General features: G+C 40.9%; 1 protein-coding gene across 1 annotated transcript; it reads right to left on the reverse strand.

Annotated features, from left to right (window-relative positions):
- Positions 1–20: 20 nt before the first annotated feature.
- Positions 21–17,354, reverse strand: LOC105203055 (probable sodium/potassium/calcium exchanger CG1090). Its single transcript, XM_011171793.3, has 9 exons — positions 16,742–17,354; positions 9,018–9,380; positions 7,394–7,625; positions 6,959–7,071; positions 6,530–6,705; positions 6,222–6,448; positions 5,827–6,147; positions 5,512–5,745; positions 21–5,420 (listed from the first exon to the last, which is right to left on the reverse strand). Exons 1-9 carry the CDS (start codon positions 16,757–16,759, stop codon positions 5,221–5,223), a joined length of 1,884 nt encoding a protein of 627 aa, XP_011170095.1. The 5' UTR covers positions 16,760–17,354; the 3' UTR covers positions 21–5,220.
- Positions 17,355–17,400: the final 46 nt, after the last annotated feature.

Consider the following 17,400-nt stretch of genomic DNA (forward strand, 5'->3'; position numbering starts at 1 on the left):
TGCGTTCTTTCGAGATTTAATTGGTAGCAATAGCTTTATTGTTGAAACGTTTTAAGTACATTAGAGTACATAACTAGTCTACCTTCTTTCCGCTTTCAAGCTAAACAAGGTATGTGTAATATTAAATTGTTTCCACTCGGTACGTAGCTCTCCTTGCAATGAAAGGTGGCGCATAAATTTATTATGTATAATGTATATATATATAGATATATATGTACTTTATAGGCTTTCTCTATTCTCTCTCTCTGCATTCACTACGTATACTCTTAATATACATACATATATATGTATATATATTTGCCAAATGTGTGTATATATATAATATATATATTTAAATCTATAAATATATATATAATGCTTATATATATATATACTATATTTATATATTTATGCGACATTGGTAGAACAATTATTTACATAACGTCGTAATAAGCTATGACTAGATATATTGACGCGTTAGGATATAGTTCTGGAAACTTGAATAACGATGGAAAGAGTCGTAGGTCGGAGAGATCCCGATACTTCTTTTTTTTTGGACTTTGTACGACATCACATGAATGGCGCGAAGAGGGAGAAAAAAAATCAGGGAACTTTGCACAATAGGGGGAGTGGGCTGAAAGCGGTACGGGTAAAGAATAGGCGACTGGCTATCACAGCGGCAGCCGATATCGTTGTATTCGTTGTACATCTCTACTTTCTTCATGTTGTATACAGTTCTTTTCTTTTTAAGTATGTCTTATATGTTTATATAAGTGTATCTCATTATAATTATGATACTTTCGAAGCTGCCATCAACCGGCTGCGTCCGCCACTGCGTCCTGATTGCAAAGAGAAGAGCGGAATCGAAGTGCGAAGCGAGGCATTGGGGGAGATCCCGGAAAGAGAGAAGAGACTCATTAAGAAAAACTCAACGTACGACGACAAAAGGAAAAAGGGGGACTCTCTCCTTCGCGATTTAACAGGTGCGAACGTATTCGAACGTATAATACGCGACGAAGACTGGGATAATACTGCAGGCAGAGGAGAGACCGCTGTATAAACTTAATTAATCAGGTAATATGTATATATCGGTAATATATATATAATCTAAGTACACAATGTCGTGATATAAAATCTACGTATTATACCCCAGTAGATCAACAACACGATTACGTCTGATCCCCGCTACGCCCGACGGCCGTCCGGCACACACATTCTACCTTCGATATTTTACGTATCATTAGCGTTATCAGAGTAACGTCGCCTCACATTATCCTGCCTGCTGCGTTTTGTACAAGTGTTCTCGGTGTATGTGTATACATGTAATAGGATATATTTATATATATAATATCGTCGTCGGCCTCCCCGTGCGATCCTCTGGGAACCGCTGGAGGTAAATGGGAACATCATAAAGGACGGGCGATTCATGGAATTACAATTATGAGAGAGACGTCTAAAAAGGTACGTTATTGACTTCGATTACACGCTATTAAGGACACCCTCGAATTGATCGACGTTCGGACAGCGTCCCGGGAAGCGGGGGATGAGGGGACGCGCGCGCACGTCTCTTCCTCCCCGGTTCCTCCCAGTCGCCCGGCGCTCTTCTAATTACTACTAATAATTGCCACAGGTGAATTGACTCTAAACGACACCGACGGTTCCCCGAGCGATCGTCGACGTTCGGCCGACGGTTTCGGGCTGCGCGGTAAAAAAAGAAATGTCGCCGGAAATTAGATCGCTAAGAAACTCTAAGATCGGTATTCATAGTCGATTCTTATATTTAAGACCATCTTAAGTATCATCTTAAGATGACATTAACCAATCGGAGAGCCGTATCTTAAGACATTATTCAACGCGCTCTTGAAATAAGAATTGAATATCGACTATGAATACCGACCTAAGCCCTTAATGTTCCATTCGTTGATACTCGAGATCGCGGGGGTCCTCGCACGACTATTTTCGTCAGGGGCGGTCATCAAGTTCTCAGAACGTCGGAATCTCTAATCGCGTTTCTGCCCTGCTTAAAAAATCTATATAATTCTACCATGTGCTTGCTTTAAATAAATATCAGATTTGTTATATTTTTTTTATATTATTTAGTAATCATTTTTAATCAATGTCTATTTGACTGTGTTTTGTCAAAACCGACATTATCTTATCATGTTTTTAGTTTATTTATCGTGTGTAATACTTTAATTTCAGTGTAATATTTGGTGTTTTTATATATAAATAAATAATTTTAATATTTCTTATACATATGTATAAATTATATACTACGCATAAAGTCATAATTTTCAGATTAGATTAGATAACTCGACAAGTTCTATAGAAAAATATACACGTTCAGATTAATATTTAACTGTTTAAGTAAAAAAAAACTATAACTTAAATGTAGATCCGATTGAAACGGATAAAATTAGATAAAATTTCAATGATGTTAAAATCTGTTTCTATCATTTTCTATTGCTTTTTCCTTTTTTTAAACAGGGTGTAAATTTTCTAGGTGTTTCCTAAAGCCTAAAGATGACTAGTTCGAAGACCGAAGAAATCCCTACACGCACCCCTGACGATCCTCCCCTCGCTTCTCCGTGTACGCGAACGAAGCTCGTTCACCAGGTACAATGTACCTCCTTGAATTATGCGACCGACGCCGCGGTACGGAGCCTGCGAAATCGACGGCGAGACTGGTCCGCTTTTAATGAAAGATCTAAGGCGCCTGTTTACTGTCGATCGGCGCTTCCTAAATTCTGGAAGCTGTGCGTCGATGCGTCCGACGCCAAGACGCTCAACATCCAGCTGCACTTCCGGTCTCGTTTCGGCCGCAGATCGAATAAGTCGACCTCGAGGCTCATCCCAGCTATCGGCACCGAACGCATCGCAACGCGAATATATATATGTATATATAATAATAATAATATAATATTCATATGCATAAATCGCTCTAACGCACTAACAATAACGGACAAACGTAGTGAACAAACACGTTGAACGATCAATAGTTATCACGATCTAAGCCTCTTCGCATTATATTATATATATGTACGCTAAATTTATATAATCACACTAAAGCGTCTGCGCGATCCTTGCGATTTCTCACAGATCGACTCGTCCAATTAAGGAAACAGCCGAATTATTAAAAATACAGCTCAACGAGCTGTACCGACGGAATGCTCACAAAATTCTCAAATATACATAGTATATAAGAGAAAAATTGTTTAGAAAATTTTATTAATTATATTGTATTAATGCAAATTATTCATTTTTTATCATTTCAATGAATTTTACCTGGATTTCTCTTAGGCAATATTTTCACCTTTTAATATCTCCACCGTGTGTTTAAACATTGTTAAAACCTTAATTTATATACCGTTTTCTTATCGCTTTCCAAATTAAGAATATGAAGTACGCGGGGTAAATCGAATCTTTTTTCTCATAATTTCGACGCAGCCCATCTCTTACGATTCCGGGAATTCCGCGGCTCGTCATCGATACCAATTTCGGCGCGCTCGAAAGATCAAAGGATCCCGGAAGCGGAGATACGTCGATTATACCGTGGATAGAGGTTCCTGTTGCCCCGTCTACCGATTTACAAGTGACCTCTTTCGCGAATCGGTCTCAAGGAACGCGCAGTATAATAGTGCTGGTTGTAGATACTTTCATCAGATAAGGCTGCGTTAATTATTGTCACTTTCAGCGCTCGTTCGCCCTCGTGGAGAACCAATTCTCCCTCTCCCTCTCCCGCTCCCTCCCCCTTCCTTCCTCCGTCTTCTTTGGTCACGAATTGAAATTTCGCTTGCTCCATCGTTCTCGCGAATTTTCCGCGCGTTATTGACGTCGAAGAATTGACAAATTTGCTCTCGATCACTCGAAAATAATTTGCTCGATTCGTTCTTCGCGTGGCGCTTCAAGGCATTTTCTTTACTTTTATTTTTTGAGAAAAAAAATTAATTTACGTTTTACACTCACGCTAACGAGGGATCTCCTTTGATCTCGCGAAGTTTCGTTTTTTTTTTTTTTCCGGTCACTTGGATGGCGGTAGAAGCACACAACGAAATCAGAATTAAACTATAATCACTTTTCGCGTCTCGAAAAACACGCAAAGACATTTTCTCTTATTTCACATTTCACGCAGTATCTCGCGTTCCGTGTCGCGATAGAAAATATATTTTAAAAAATATAAAAGTATGTATTATATTTCAAAATCGTCTAATCACGTCGAACAATATAAGGATCGCGCTTAACGTTGCGACGACAATTCCAGAGAGAATTTCTCTTGCCCATTCTCTTATCGAATATTTCAGTTCCGTCAGTGATATCGACTTTTGATTCGTACAGCACCGTGAACAGTCTTAACATTTAGCCGCAGATATGACGCTCCTAAGATCTATTCTAACAAGCCGTAACCTCTACTGGATCCTTTTACTCTAATGTTAGGATATAAAACGATTAATTGTCAAGACGCATTCCCCTTCCATGGTACTCAGGCATTTGCGCGATATGGCTGATATAAAACGTATCACATCTTCTTTTCTATATTGATTCGAACAACATCTTGCGCGAGGTCTGTGGCTAAGAGTTAAGATTGAAGAAGTTTGAAACTTTGCGACGATCGATTTGATGCCGATTTCCGATTCTAGCGAACAACTGTCATTACCGCCGATACGTCAGCAAATAGTAATTATAACTTATTACTGGTAGTCGCGTATTGTCTGTCCGAAAACTTAGGTTATTGAGAAAATTTATAAACTTTTCGTATTTTCACTCGAATATGAAAAATCGATTGGGACTCGTTAGTCGAACGGAAGCAAGCAAAATACTCTTTTGTTACTTTCGATAGCACCATCAGGATACAATGCCTGTGTACTCACGCGCGAGCACATATTGTCTAGATTTTCTACAACAGCCTAGAAAGAAAGAAAGCTCAATGACAAGCCCTTTGCTCTTATCTAAAATCTCGAACGGTCTCTTCAACAATTTCACAGCAAGCTAAAAATCGTACTTCTTTTCAACATGCAGCTATCTTCTAAGTTCCTTCTGTTTTTCGCTGTCTTCGTTATCAAGTAGGAAGAAGAAGAGGAGGAAAGGGACGTTCGAACGAGGTCGCTGAGCGTTTACGACGATCTACGACCGTGCGTGCGTCATCGTTCGCGGGCCAATCGGCCGGGACGACGACTCTTGCTCCGGACGATCGTTCCGCGTTTGAGCAAAGCAAAGGTCGGAAACGGACGAGGCGTCATTGCATTAGTAACTGCTGGGACATACTGGCGGATTCATCTCTCCGAAGACGTTGAGCTCGTAGAGCGACGCGAACACGATGAATATTAAGTACCAAACCATTAAGACCATGCCATATCGTCGATCCAGTTTCCAGCCGTTCAGATGCGTCGCCACTACTAGGAATACCACCGTGGATAGCAGAGAAACGGTGGAATATGTCAAACCTAATAGAAACGAGATGTACGAACAATATAGAATACAAATATGTACGTTTTGCAGATAATAGAGATTAAAAAAATAGATAAATTCGCGTACCTCTGCTAGTGACGTTCACGTGCGAGCCCGGCTGTATCATAGCGGTCTGAATGAACCACGGAAGACCGAGGCATACTAGAATGTCAAAGACATTGCTGCCTACGGCGTTGCTAACCGCCATGTCGCCGAGACCCTCCTTGATGACCGCCAGCGAGGAAAGAGCGTCCGGCACGCTCACACCAGCGGCAACAAAAGTCAACCCCATCACAGTATCGGGAATGCCTAGAGTACTGCCTGTAAAGTCGAATATCATTTCACTAAAAATAGCTCTACTCAAAGAAAAGTGATCGCTCACGATTTGAATAATAATATTACCTATGATCGTGATCATCCACACCATTATGTAACTGTAGAAACTGATCCAGATCATCGATATACAAAAAGTGAAGGGGTACCAGCTCCGCCATTTTTCCTGCCGGCAGTCCGGCATCGTCGCCCGGCACATGAAGTGAATAGGGTACACGAGGCCCCAGGTGAACAAGTTCCACTTGCTGCCGTCTGTCGGCTTTACGAGAGGCGACACTTCGTTGGGATTGGGCTCCTTCGCTTTGTAATACTCGGGCTGCCTTGATGCCGGCGGCTGCTGTTGCTGCTGCTGTTGCTGCTGTTGCTCGGTCGTTTCTTGAATACCATTACCTGAAAGAAGATGAAGGATGTATTCAAATCTGCAAAGAACAGGAAGATATAAACAGATAGGATTATTCAGTTACCTTCTTGATTCTTCATTTGGTCGGTGACTGGCGAGTTGGGACCAGTGTAGGACAATCGATCCTCCTGTAAGGATCTGTAGCTCACCAAGGCGCTCTCTTCGGCGGGTTCGTCGTCTTTCGGCAGGAATGGAATGTTGTACGATTTCGCCCAACGTTCCAATTTAACATTGAACGAGAGCGCCACGCAATAGACCCCGTACATAATTAACATGAAGAGAGATTCCATCCTAAAAAGCATTTTTTTTATTTTTATTTCGACTGTAAGACTCCACGCGATCGGACGCAATTAGATACGCGGCGATGCTTACCAAGATATGATCTCGTTGGAAATTGTTCCGAGCATCACGAGGATCGAGATGGCGTAGAAAAAACAATCTCGACAGAGAGGCCACCAGTTCAATTTGGAGGCCGTCGCAGAACATAGGCCGCAGATCGATATAACGAACATTATATTGAAAACGGCGCTGCCGATAACGCCGCTGACCTGAAACGCGAGAAGGGAGAATTTCATCACCGAATTCTGCGCTATTAATTAACGAGGCATCCGTCTCGCTGTCGAGCGTCAACCAGATTCACGTGGCGCGATAACGAAAATAGTCCTCCTCACAGCGGGAAATTAAATAAATAATTTGCTCGGGTACCAAGTTATATATCATATTATTTATGGTTCACGATTATTCGTATTTGATTTCACAAACGAAGCATACGAAGCGCGATTAAGCGACCGTGATACTCACTCCGATGTCATCCTTAGCGAAAAAGACACCGATGATGACCGTCGCCAATTCGGGCGCGGAAGAGCCGGCTGCCATGAAGGTGGCACCGGCGACGTCGGGAGACAGTCTCAGTTCTAAGAAAAAAAGAAGATAGTACAATAAATTTGTAATATTTAAATATAAATAAATATATAATATATAAATACATTTAAAATAAAATAGATCGTGTCTTTTTTGTTTCGAAATCGCGTATCAGGAATCCCAAAGCAACCTCCATTTTCAGTAAAAAGAAAATGGAATCGAGTCTCTTAATAAAAAATTTCACGACAGATCTGCGTGATGAAATACAATTCTCTTGTGCAAAATTATCTACTAGTAACGCTGTAACTTAACGCGAGTCACGGGATTATTGATTTCAACGTAATCACCGGAGGAGACAACTTTCACTCGGCTCACCTTCGCAGATCCTGTCCAAACTCGAGACGAAGTAATCGTCGCAGACGATCGCGAGACCCAGGAACGTGTAGATAGCGGCCAGAATGTGTATTATGAGTCCGCCGTGTTTTCTGGCTTCGGGGCCCATCAACGGCTGAGGAAACTGCTCTATGGCGGGCGCCGAACAGTTAAACCTTCGCGGTCTTCTCGTGGAGTATGGCGACCACGTAGTTATCTGGGTGGCCGGGGTGACCTGAGTCATTTATAAAAAAAGATTAAGGATGTATCGGACATACAATCCCTGTAAGGTAAATAACATTTGGGGAAATGTGTTTGATACTAATGTTAACACTTTAAATAAACTATATAAAAGTTGTGCGAATAAAATTCTATTTTTACTTAATGACCTATTTTTTATAATTTATTTGCTCTATTTGTTATTCAAAATTAAACTGTTTTTTACAACATTAAGAAAAATCTCAGCTCTGATCGAATAAACTTATTTTCGCTTAGCTGTGTATCAACAGTCAATGTTCACCTTAAGGATTATTTAAGGGAAAAAAAAAACGTTTGTCATTAATGTTCAACGTTCAAAGTGTTCATTGTTAATGAACGTTCATGATCATCACTTTCTGATCATGCGTTTATAATTTTTTCAATCGAGCTCTATCTTCGTGCAAAATCACGTATATATAAAGCCGTCATAATATCGGTATGTTAATCCGCAATGGTATCCGATGCACTACACTTAAAGCAGGTATTATGCAACCGTGTGTCACGCATCGTGTATCGCGTATCTCAATTCTGATCCGGATGACAACCTCTAATCTTGTTTCCTCGAGACGCTATCGTCCATCTGCGCCGCAAGATACGCAGGGTGTGCAAACCGCCAACAAACGGAACTGTCGGCGATCTGTCGACGGAATCGAATGAAAATCACAGCAGATTAGCATAGATTGCGCTCGAGCTAAACAGAGCTTGCGAGCGTAACATGACGTCATATCGGCGGCAGGTGTGAAGTAGAATTCGTCGGAAGACGTAGATCTTCGTTTGATATCTGCCGATACCCAGCAAACGAAAATGAATAGAAATGGACAGAAATGAATTGATATCGACATTTTCGCGCTTCAGATTTCTTGAATTTATTTAAATTACAAAAATAATATAATACGGAATTGAATACATTTAAATTCAACGTGATAAACAGCTCAATTCGTACTTGAATTCATTTGGATTCAAAATTAATATAATGGGGACATGCATCCATCCGAATTCAAAATAATGAATAACGCATTTCGTATTTCAATCTATTTGAGTCAATTTGAATTCAGAAATACTCCAGGAGCCTAAAGCGTAAACTCAGATAAATTAAAACGCAATTGTTAATTTATTTAAATTTATTTTCGTTTGCTGAGTAACTGTTATATTTATCATTGCGTTTTGCTAATAGATTTTACATTTCTGTCGACAGAACATAGATAAATTCTGTCGATAGAAACACAACAGAGTGCACTGTATATTGCACCCAATATTCTACATCATATTTGCAAGTTTTTCTTTCTACTAGATCTGTAATCGCGCGCTTCGCAGAATCCATGTTCTCCACTTGGTTGTATATATCACGACGGAGGTCTGCGGCACTCACCGTGCTGACGGTGGTGTTTCGATCGTGCATCAACGATGACGTCTCGATCCTGTTCGTAGTCTGTTCCTGGTCTTTTTTTCTGGTTCCGTTAGTCTGATCTCGCATGTCCGGCTTGATCTTGGTCGATCCCTTTGTTTTCTCTGTTTCCTCTGTTTCCATCTGTTTCATCCCGGTTTCGTCTCCCGGATTGAACGGAGACGGCGATGTTGATGAAGGCTCCGTCGTATTCGCCATCTCGGCCGACGGAGTTGTCGTAGAGGAGACATACTGCACGAGGATGTAGATCAAGAAGAGGCCCAGTCGCAGAGGCCACCTCCTGCGACGTGCCTGCAGATTACGCGGCCTGCATCTCATCGTCTGAAACTGGAACGGATTACCATCGTAGATTAGCGTCCCTGTCCTTGCTTTTTCTTTTCATCGATCGCATACTTGAACAAGTGATTTAAATCAGAGTAATCCGAGCACGCGTCTCGACTATTATCGCTCCGGTAATAAATTCTACTTCTTTTCCTTATTTCTTAATTGCAGAAATTACTACTAGTATTTACAAAAAATCCACACAACTGATCATTTTGTATACTCATTCTTAAATGCAATAAAAGACTTGACAATAAAATTGCAAGCTTGACGAATCGAAAGATGTGCACAAACGTGCACAAATATTTATACATAAGATCTCAGCAATTTATCTTCACGTAATGTTTAAAATATTACTGCAACATTATTAAAATCATATTACATAAATATATATATATATATATTTTTTTTTTTCAACAATGTTTCTGAAACATCGCATTGCAATATGAAAGACTTGCAACGCAGCTGAGCAAGATTCTGTGCCCGTGCGGATTCTTTCTCTTTCGTTTCTCGTGCGCTTATAGGTATAGGGGCCGAGATATCCGCAGCCAATTAGAGAAAAAACAAGCCCTGTATAAACGTGAATATGGGAGCAATTTGGAGATCGCATCGGTCGTAAGTTTTATTCCAAGTCACATCGCGTTAAGCTCGCACCGGTTACGAGAGCACGAACGACCTTCGGCGACGTGATAGAAACGACAGACCCTCTCGCGAGAGTGTCCATCGTCTTTATCTCGCGTCGTTTCATGCCACGCCAAAGGGGCTCTTTATATACACCGGCCCCGGCGCGGCTTATCGACGTCCCTCTTAAGTGGCATGTTCCTCAAAGCCCGATCTGTGACGCGGCCGTGTTTAGAAACAGTTCCACCTGTGCCGCATTCATTATACGATTATCGATGTCGCGTGCCCCCAGCTCGACGGAGGACGGAAGGGGAGGAATGGGAATCGCGGCGTGGCGCGGCGTGGGCGTCACACTCGCGCATACGTGGGTGACATATGACACGGCAGTCCCGCTGTTTGGACACGTATGGGTGTATACCGCTGTGTGTATCCACGTATCCACACACGACCGCATAAGGTAACAAAACTACCGTCCGTGTGCCTCGCACTGTCATCAAATACAACGCGGCTAGGTAAATCGATGATACTCGTCTCTCTCGCATGCGTACAGCTATACCCCTTAATTCGTCATTTCTTGTGTAAGAAAATGAATTTAAGAAGAAACTCGAGTTTTCGCGTAAAATATTAAAGATATTAATTTCGTGTTCTTACATATGTAACGCAATTTTCAATTATAACTCGAATCCCTTCACTCTTCAATTTATGTCTACTAACGTTTAGCTAACGATTAACTTCAATCTCAATTTAATTTACTTTTTCTGAAAGAAGAGTTAATTAAACCGAAGTTAATAATGCATGTTTCATTGAAAGGACCGAATGAACTTACGTAACAACCCAATGTATCAGATAACTCTTTCAGGATGGAATTTCTTTAAAACACATTTTTATTCAAAATGATGATTTTAGTAAATAACAATGCACTGAAGGTAAATTAAATTCATCATTTCGAATTAAATTGCTTAAACGATCATTTTACACAATTTATAATTTGCGACAGAATTTGATTTGTAATTTTATATAGAGAATGAGAGAATGCAAACAAACAAGACACTTGAAATATTCGCAATGTATAAATATCAGTAAGCTGTAAATGTGATAAACTACAACTCAACCTACTGCCATATGAAAGCGTGTAATATCATTTAATATTAAATAACATTCTAGGTACGTTCGCAGAATATTAAATGTAATTAAGAGAAACGAAGTTTATGTAAAAAATAAACGTACTATTTACACGTGCTATTTATTAATTACTTTGTAGTACACTTGAAGAAATGTTTATTCTTTCAAATTTTAAAATTGAATGAATATTTTTGTAATATTCCACGGATATTAAAGTAATACGCCAAAAATATTATGTGAAGCAAACATGTAATATTAACAAAATATTTCCACAGTGTCGAAAAATATTAAATAACATTCTTGGAATTTGATAGTAATATTATTTTAATTTTTAATAATATTCGTATACTTTAAGAATATTGTGTGCTTATAGGGATCTGATAATACCGTCATCTACATAATAATGTCTCGATTTTAGGAACAAGTGGCTTATGTATTAAATAAGACGTTGCTATAATTGTGGATATTATTGAAATGATCAAATTCTTTCAAGAAGATTCGATATTCGTGCTTATACATTAATATATGAAACAATAAATTGTTGATTGATACTAATTTTTTTCTGTTATCTATGTAATCATATTTTTTAATAGCCCAACCATGTCAAAGAAGCAACTGAATGTTCTATACATAATTCGATACAAATAGAATTCTATTTTGAATTTTGTCGCAAATTATGGATCATGTAAAACGTGTATATACCTTTTATTTCGATCGTGTGCTCAAGTAAATTCCCGATACTGCGATACAATCTCGCTCATCTTCCGATCGTATTTATCGCGAGAAAATTAATTCTCCAAATTGCACGAATTACATTCCCCGGTTTTTCGCATCCCGATTTTATCGCAAACTTGGAATTTTCGACGTAATTAACAAGCACGTACGCCACGCGAGATTAATTACGCGAGATATACGTGTAATGAAATACGCCGATAAAATAACTCGTAACGTTTTCCGCGGGCGTAATTAAAGCCGCCCCTCGGAGCCCGGCGGGGAATTCGAGGGTCCTCGGGATGATTCTCATCGGCGTGCCGCCGGAACACAGGGATAATTCGCTGCATTACGCAATCGCAACGGGTACGATTCATTAATTAGCGATCAAAGACATATCCGGCCGGATGCGAGTCGAAATGAAAAGTCGGACACGGCACGTGTAATCCCGTAAATGCGTATATATGCAATGCAGGGTAAAAGTGACAAGCGCACTCAACGAGCTGCACCGATATCGGATTGTCTAATTGCCGTTGGCAAAATTAATACACGCCCACATGTATGCAACGGGGTGTCCGGCCGCGGAATCGAAGGAGCGAACTCTCGTCGCGAGGCGAGAAGGGCAGGGGTGATTCACGATTTTCATCTCACTTCGCGATCGATCCTGGGCAACGAATTTCTATCGCAGTAAAAAGAAAAAAAAAACGTCGACGAGCTCTATACGTTTTTTTGGCCCGCCATTTATCCATCGCTCTTAAGAGCCTCATCGCTTGAAAGCTCTCGACCCTTCGTATCTTTGCCCTTTCGACATACGCCGTATATACATAGGTTGCTGGGAATAATGAACAATTTCCGAAATGCGAGCCGCGCAATCGAACGCGCTCGCTGTAAACACAATCTTCGAAATCAGATTAACGTGAAAGCTGCATTACATCGGCTTTCCTCTTGAAAATATGCGAAAGAATAAGCCGTTAAATTAATCCCTTTTCCTCGACGGGCGCCGCCGCTTACACGATTAACATTTTGCGCCGATTATTAAATTTATCGCGAAAGTTCACGTTGGCGGAAATAGGTGCATGCGGAATTTATTGCAACGCGCTCCGCAAATAATTGTAACCACAATAGAGCGTTCGTATACCGTGTTCCGACAGCTGTGTCAATAGCATTACAGCATCCGTCAATGGAAAATCCAACAAAGTTACTATTGATATTAATTACGACAGACCGGCACGTTCAATTTCTATTTCGAGCGATTCTTTTTTTTCTACACCGAGAGGCAACTTTTTGTTCGCGATAAAAAATCTCCGCTAAAAGAAAAAATCTCCTGCGCGAGAGAACTCTCTGATACGTTTTAATGAAATAATAACTCCCACGCACGAAATGTACGAGAGAAGAAAACGGTTGCAATTACCATAATTTAACTATAATTCACAGTCATTTTCGATGCCAACTATATATTTATTTTAATGCAAATTATAGCTATTAGTTATTATTACTGCGTGAATAGTAAACGAATGTTTAAATTATATTCACTACAATTACACAAACGTAATATTGATCTTTTTTTTATTACAAGCGTGTGACCAGTCATTTCTAGTCATTTCCAACGTATTCATGTTTACTAAATACGAATTCATCGTCCAAAGTTAGCTATCACATCACAATTTTGAAAAAAATAATATCAAAGATAGAAAAACGACAATTTTCAGGGTTTCAAAAATGTTATAGCGTACGAAATTTAATACTGGTGCTACAATTCCTTGAAAATCCTAGAAATTATTTTTGATATCTTTTTACTCCAATATTTTCCCCGAATTGTGTGACGTGATAGCCAAATTTATACGACGAGTTTTGCAGATGAAAATATATTAGAAATGAGAATGCACAATCTTGTAACAAACTTTTATAGGACTGTGTTACGATTGCATTTACTATATAAAAATATAGATTATTTTATTTTTACGGTCCATATATTTATATTTTACTATACATTAAATCTCCAGAGAACCGGAAACCGATATATCGACTTTGGTTAGATTTAAGAAAACTTTATTGCTTATTTTGTATTCATATACACTTAAACATTTATTACGAAGTAAATTGCTGTGACTTCGTATGTTTTTTTTTTTTTTACTTTATTACATCCTAACTTTTGATATAATTTTATAATTCTTTTTATAAAACTTTTTTACGGCAAATTTTATTAAATAATAATGCTTAAAATATTACATAATAAAGTTCAAATACAGAAAAAAACTAATATAAAGCTCAAATACAGAAAAAAAATTTTACCAGTTTTATTATCTTTTCGGTCCGGAAGTCGATACGAGGTGTGTTCAAAAAGTATCGCGAATTTTGTGTTTTTTCAAAAATTATTTATTTATTCATGAATATCTATTTTGTCCTCTTCAAAGTAATCCCCATGAGATATTATACACTTGTGCCAACGGTTTTTCCAATCTTCGAAGCACTTCAAAAAATCATTTTTTTTTATCTTGTTCAGCTCCTCCTTCGATGCCGTCTTTATCTCGTCAAGCGTAGCGTAACGTCGTCCTTTCATGGGCCTCTTCAGTTTAGGGAACAAGAAAAAGTCACAGGGGGCCAGATCTGGGGAATACGGTGGCTGCGGCATCATTAGTGTGTTGTTTTTGGCCAAAAAGTCGCGCACAAGCAACGATGTGTGAGCAGGGGCGTTTGGTACGAATTTCGCGGCGACCCGTCTCATGCCCAAATCATTGATAAAAATCGAATGGCACGAGCCAATCGATATGTTTAGGTCCTCAGCAACTTCTCTAACGGTGATTCGACGATTGGTCAATACCATTTTCTCCACTTCATTAATTTTTTCGTCTGTTGTTGAAGTGCTCGGGCGTCCGGCACGCTCTTCGTCGTTCACATCTTCTCGGCCTTCTAAGAACATTTTGTACCACCGATAAACGTTGCTTCGGTCCAAGGTAGCTTCTCCGTATGCCACAGTCAACATTCGGAATGCATCCGCGCACTTAATTTCGTTTTTCACACAAAATTTGATACAGGTTCTTTGATCCATTTTTTTGAATAGGTAAAAATCGAAGACGATCCAAAACACGTGCAAGCAAAGCAGCTGTCAACAATTAAGTGAACATTCAAAATGGCCGAGCTTGTCGGCATAAGTGAGAGACATGAGTACCAACATAACGCCACAAAAAGATCGAAATTCGAATATACGTAACCCGCGAAAATTCAAAATTCGCGATACTTTTTGAACACACCTCGTATATCGATTCTGGACGCCATTTTTTTCGTAGATCGATGCAGTGACATAGTCAACAAAATTCTAAAATTGTAAAAGTCGTCCAAAAACTTACTGGTGTTCTCAGAAGATTAATATTTAAAATCATCATCATTTATAATAAACATGTTTTCATAATTGATAGACCTATAAACATTGGATTATTACTAACACAGCAAAAATAACTAAAAAAATGGAGCTCCTAACAATAATTATTTTAAGCATATAATTATAACTACAAATATCAACCATTTTTCCCTTACAGTGTGCAAAAATCCAATAATTTCCCTCCCTTCCCTCTTTCTCTCTCTTTCTCTCTGCATATAAAAATTTCACTTTTATAAGCATCTGGTCGAGGTAAAAGGGTGCGACGCTACCTCTCTCGTGTAAAGCCATGCACGTGTACGATCCGCGGAATCGATACGCTTATAGACGAAACTTCCCGAATGGGGAAACGCGTTAATTAACGACGTTTTCACGGCACACGATATCTCTTTACAGAATCCTAATTGGACGCGATATATAGAGATCACCGCGCCGAGATGTACGATGTTGACCCAGCGCCGGATGTCTTCGCTTTTGCTGGCCGCTCTTTCGCGCAGAAGTTGCGCTGTCGGGCCCATTACCAGATGTTTGTACGCGCTTGTATTTGCGAGCGGTTCGCACGCTATACAGCCATTACGTTCTACCTCGCGGAAATTTTCACGATCGTCAAACGGCGATGGAAAGCTCTGAACGTTCATTGTGACTCGGGACCTCCTTCTCTCGCCTTTATTATCGCCGTATAGAAGTGTGTCATAGAGTTTAGCGATTCCTCGAAATCTCGTTCGTATAAATTTCGCCCGGAGAACCGGAAATTAAATTTCCCCTCTCTGTTTTTCTAGCGAATTCAAAAATTTCGTCGTAATCTTCAGTGTCCGGGCTTAATCTCATCGCTGAACAAATAGAGCTAGTCCTCTACCCTGCGCTAAAATAAATAAATAAAATTAAAATTTCATGTATCACCTGTCTTGGAAAAAAAAAAACTAATAAACTGATTACTGTATCAGCGACCGACGATATTGCATACAGTATCAGTGACTGATGAAATATCATTAGTTATTACTAGATATAGTAATCAGTTTATTGAAACACTTTATCAGTCTTCTTTTTTTTTCCAAGGACTTATCGCTTTATTGCACGTTCTGTCGAACAGAGAGAACGTTGAGGAAAAATCCACGAGGGATCTTCTGTTCCGGTTACGTTTTACGCGTGCCGCTTATCTCTTTAGTGCATTCACTCTCAGTGCAAACATTTATGCGTGCTTGCGCCTGCAAAATGCGACCGACCCGCTTTAGAGAAGGCGTCGGGGAATGCAACCGAAACCGAAGCGCAATCGAAGGGCGGCATTTCCAACAGTCCAAAGGAGAGAAAGAGAAAGAGAGAGAGACAGAGGAGGGGGGGGGGGAGAACCTTCGTTCGCCAAGGGACCTTTCTCGCGTCTCCAATTCTTTTCGGAGCTCTTGGTCTCGCGATCGCGATGCCGACGGGACGAGACGAGGAGCCAAGGCTGTCACTCGAAGGGCGACCGGTAACGAACCGGTGACCCGATTCCCCTTGCCCCGACGCGGAGAGTCCGCGCGCAACCGTCGTTCCGGCTTACCCCTTTGTCGCCGTGCATCTCGTCGCCGTTCGCACCGCTCCACACCAGCCGGAAGACCCCGAGGGTGTACCGCCGGTGTTACCAGCGGATATAGGTAGCGACGGTGTGCCCGCTCCCGTCGCGAGCTCCTCTTATCACTATCGTCGCGTATCCCACGTAAAGAAAAGGTGGAGTAGGCGATGGAGGAAGAGGCGCGAGAGAGGGTGGGCCCCGCGTCTTGCTCGTCCGCGAGACTCGTTCAAAGTCCTTCTTGTTTGGGGGAATCTCTCGTCCGCCACGCTGCCCACGATCGCGTTCGAATTATCGATTCGAAAAGCCGCTCGCCGCCACCACCGTCTTCGTCGCCGTCTTCGCTTTTCTCGTCGTCACGGCGACGTTCCGCCGATCCCTCGTGTCGATCGCGCGCGTTCCACCGGGATCAACCGGGCACCCCGGTGCCGCGCACACGTATTCACGCCCCGCGGCTGTGACTCGGCCCCGTCCGTCCCCCTTACTGTCGCCGTCGCGGCCTGGCCTCGCCGTCTCGGCGCACAGCCATCGTGCGTGTGTATCACGTACGTATCTCTCTCCTCGTCTGTCTGACGTGCGCCGCGAGCCCTTTCTCTCTCTCTCTCTCTCTCCCTCCCTCTTCTTCCTGCCTTTGCACCCCCTCCTCACTC

This window comes from Solenopsis invicta, chromosome 16 (genome assembly GCF_016802725.1).
Source record: "Solenopsis invicta isolate M01_SB chromosome 16, UNIL_Sinv_3.0, whole genome shotgun sequence".
NCBI lineage: Eukaryota > Metazoa > Arthropoda > Insecta > Hymenoptera > Formicidae > Solenopsis > Solenopsis invicta.

Bases quoted from the DNA above. Each gene is read 5' to 3' on its own strand.
- LOC105203055 (XM_011171793.3), bottom strand. The intron at 6,706-6,958 runs GTGAGTATCACG...CTCGCGTTTCAG, and splicing joins TCGCTAAGGATGACATCGGA to GTCAGCGGCGTTATCGGCAG. The intron at 6,449-6,529 runs GTAAGCATCGCC...AATGCTTTTTAG, and splicing joins TCCAACGAGATCATATCTTG to GATGGAATCTCTCTTCATGT.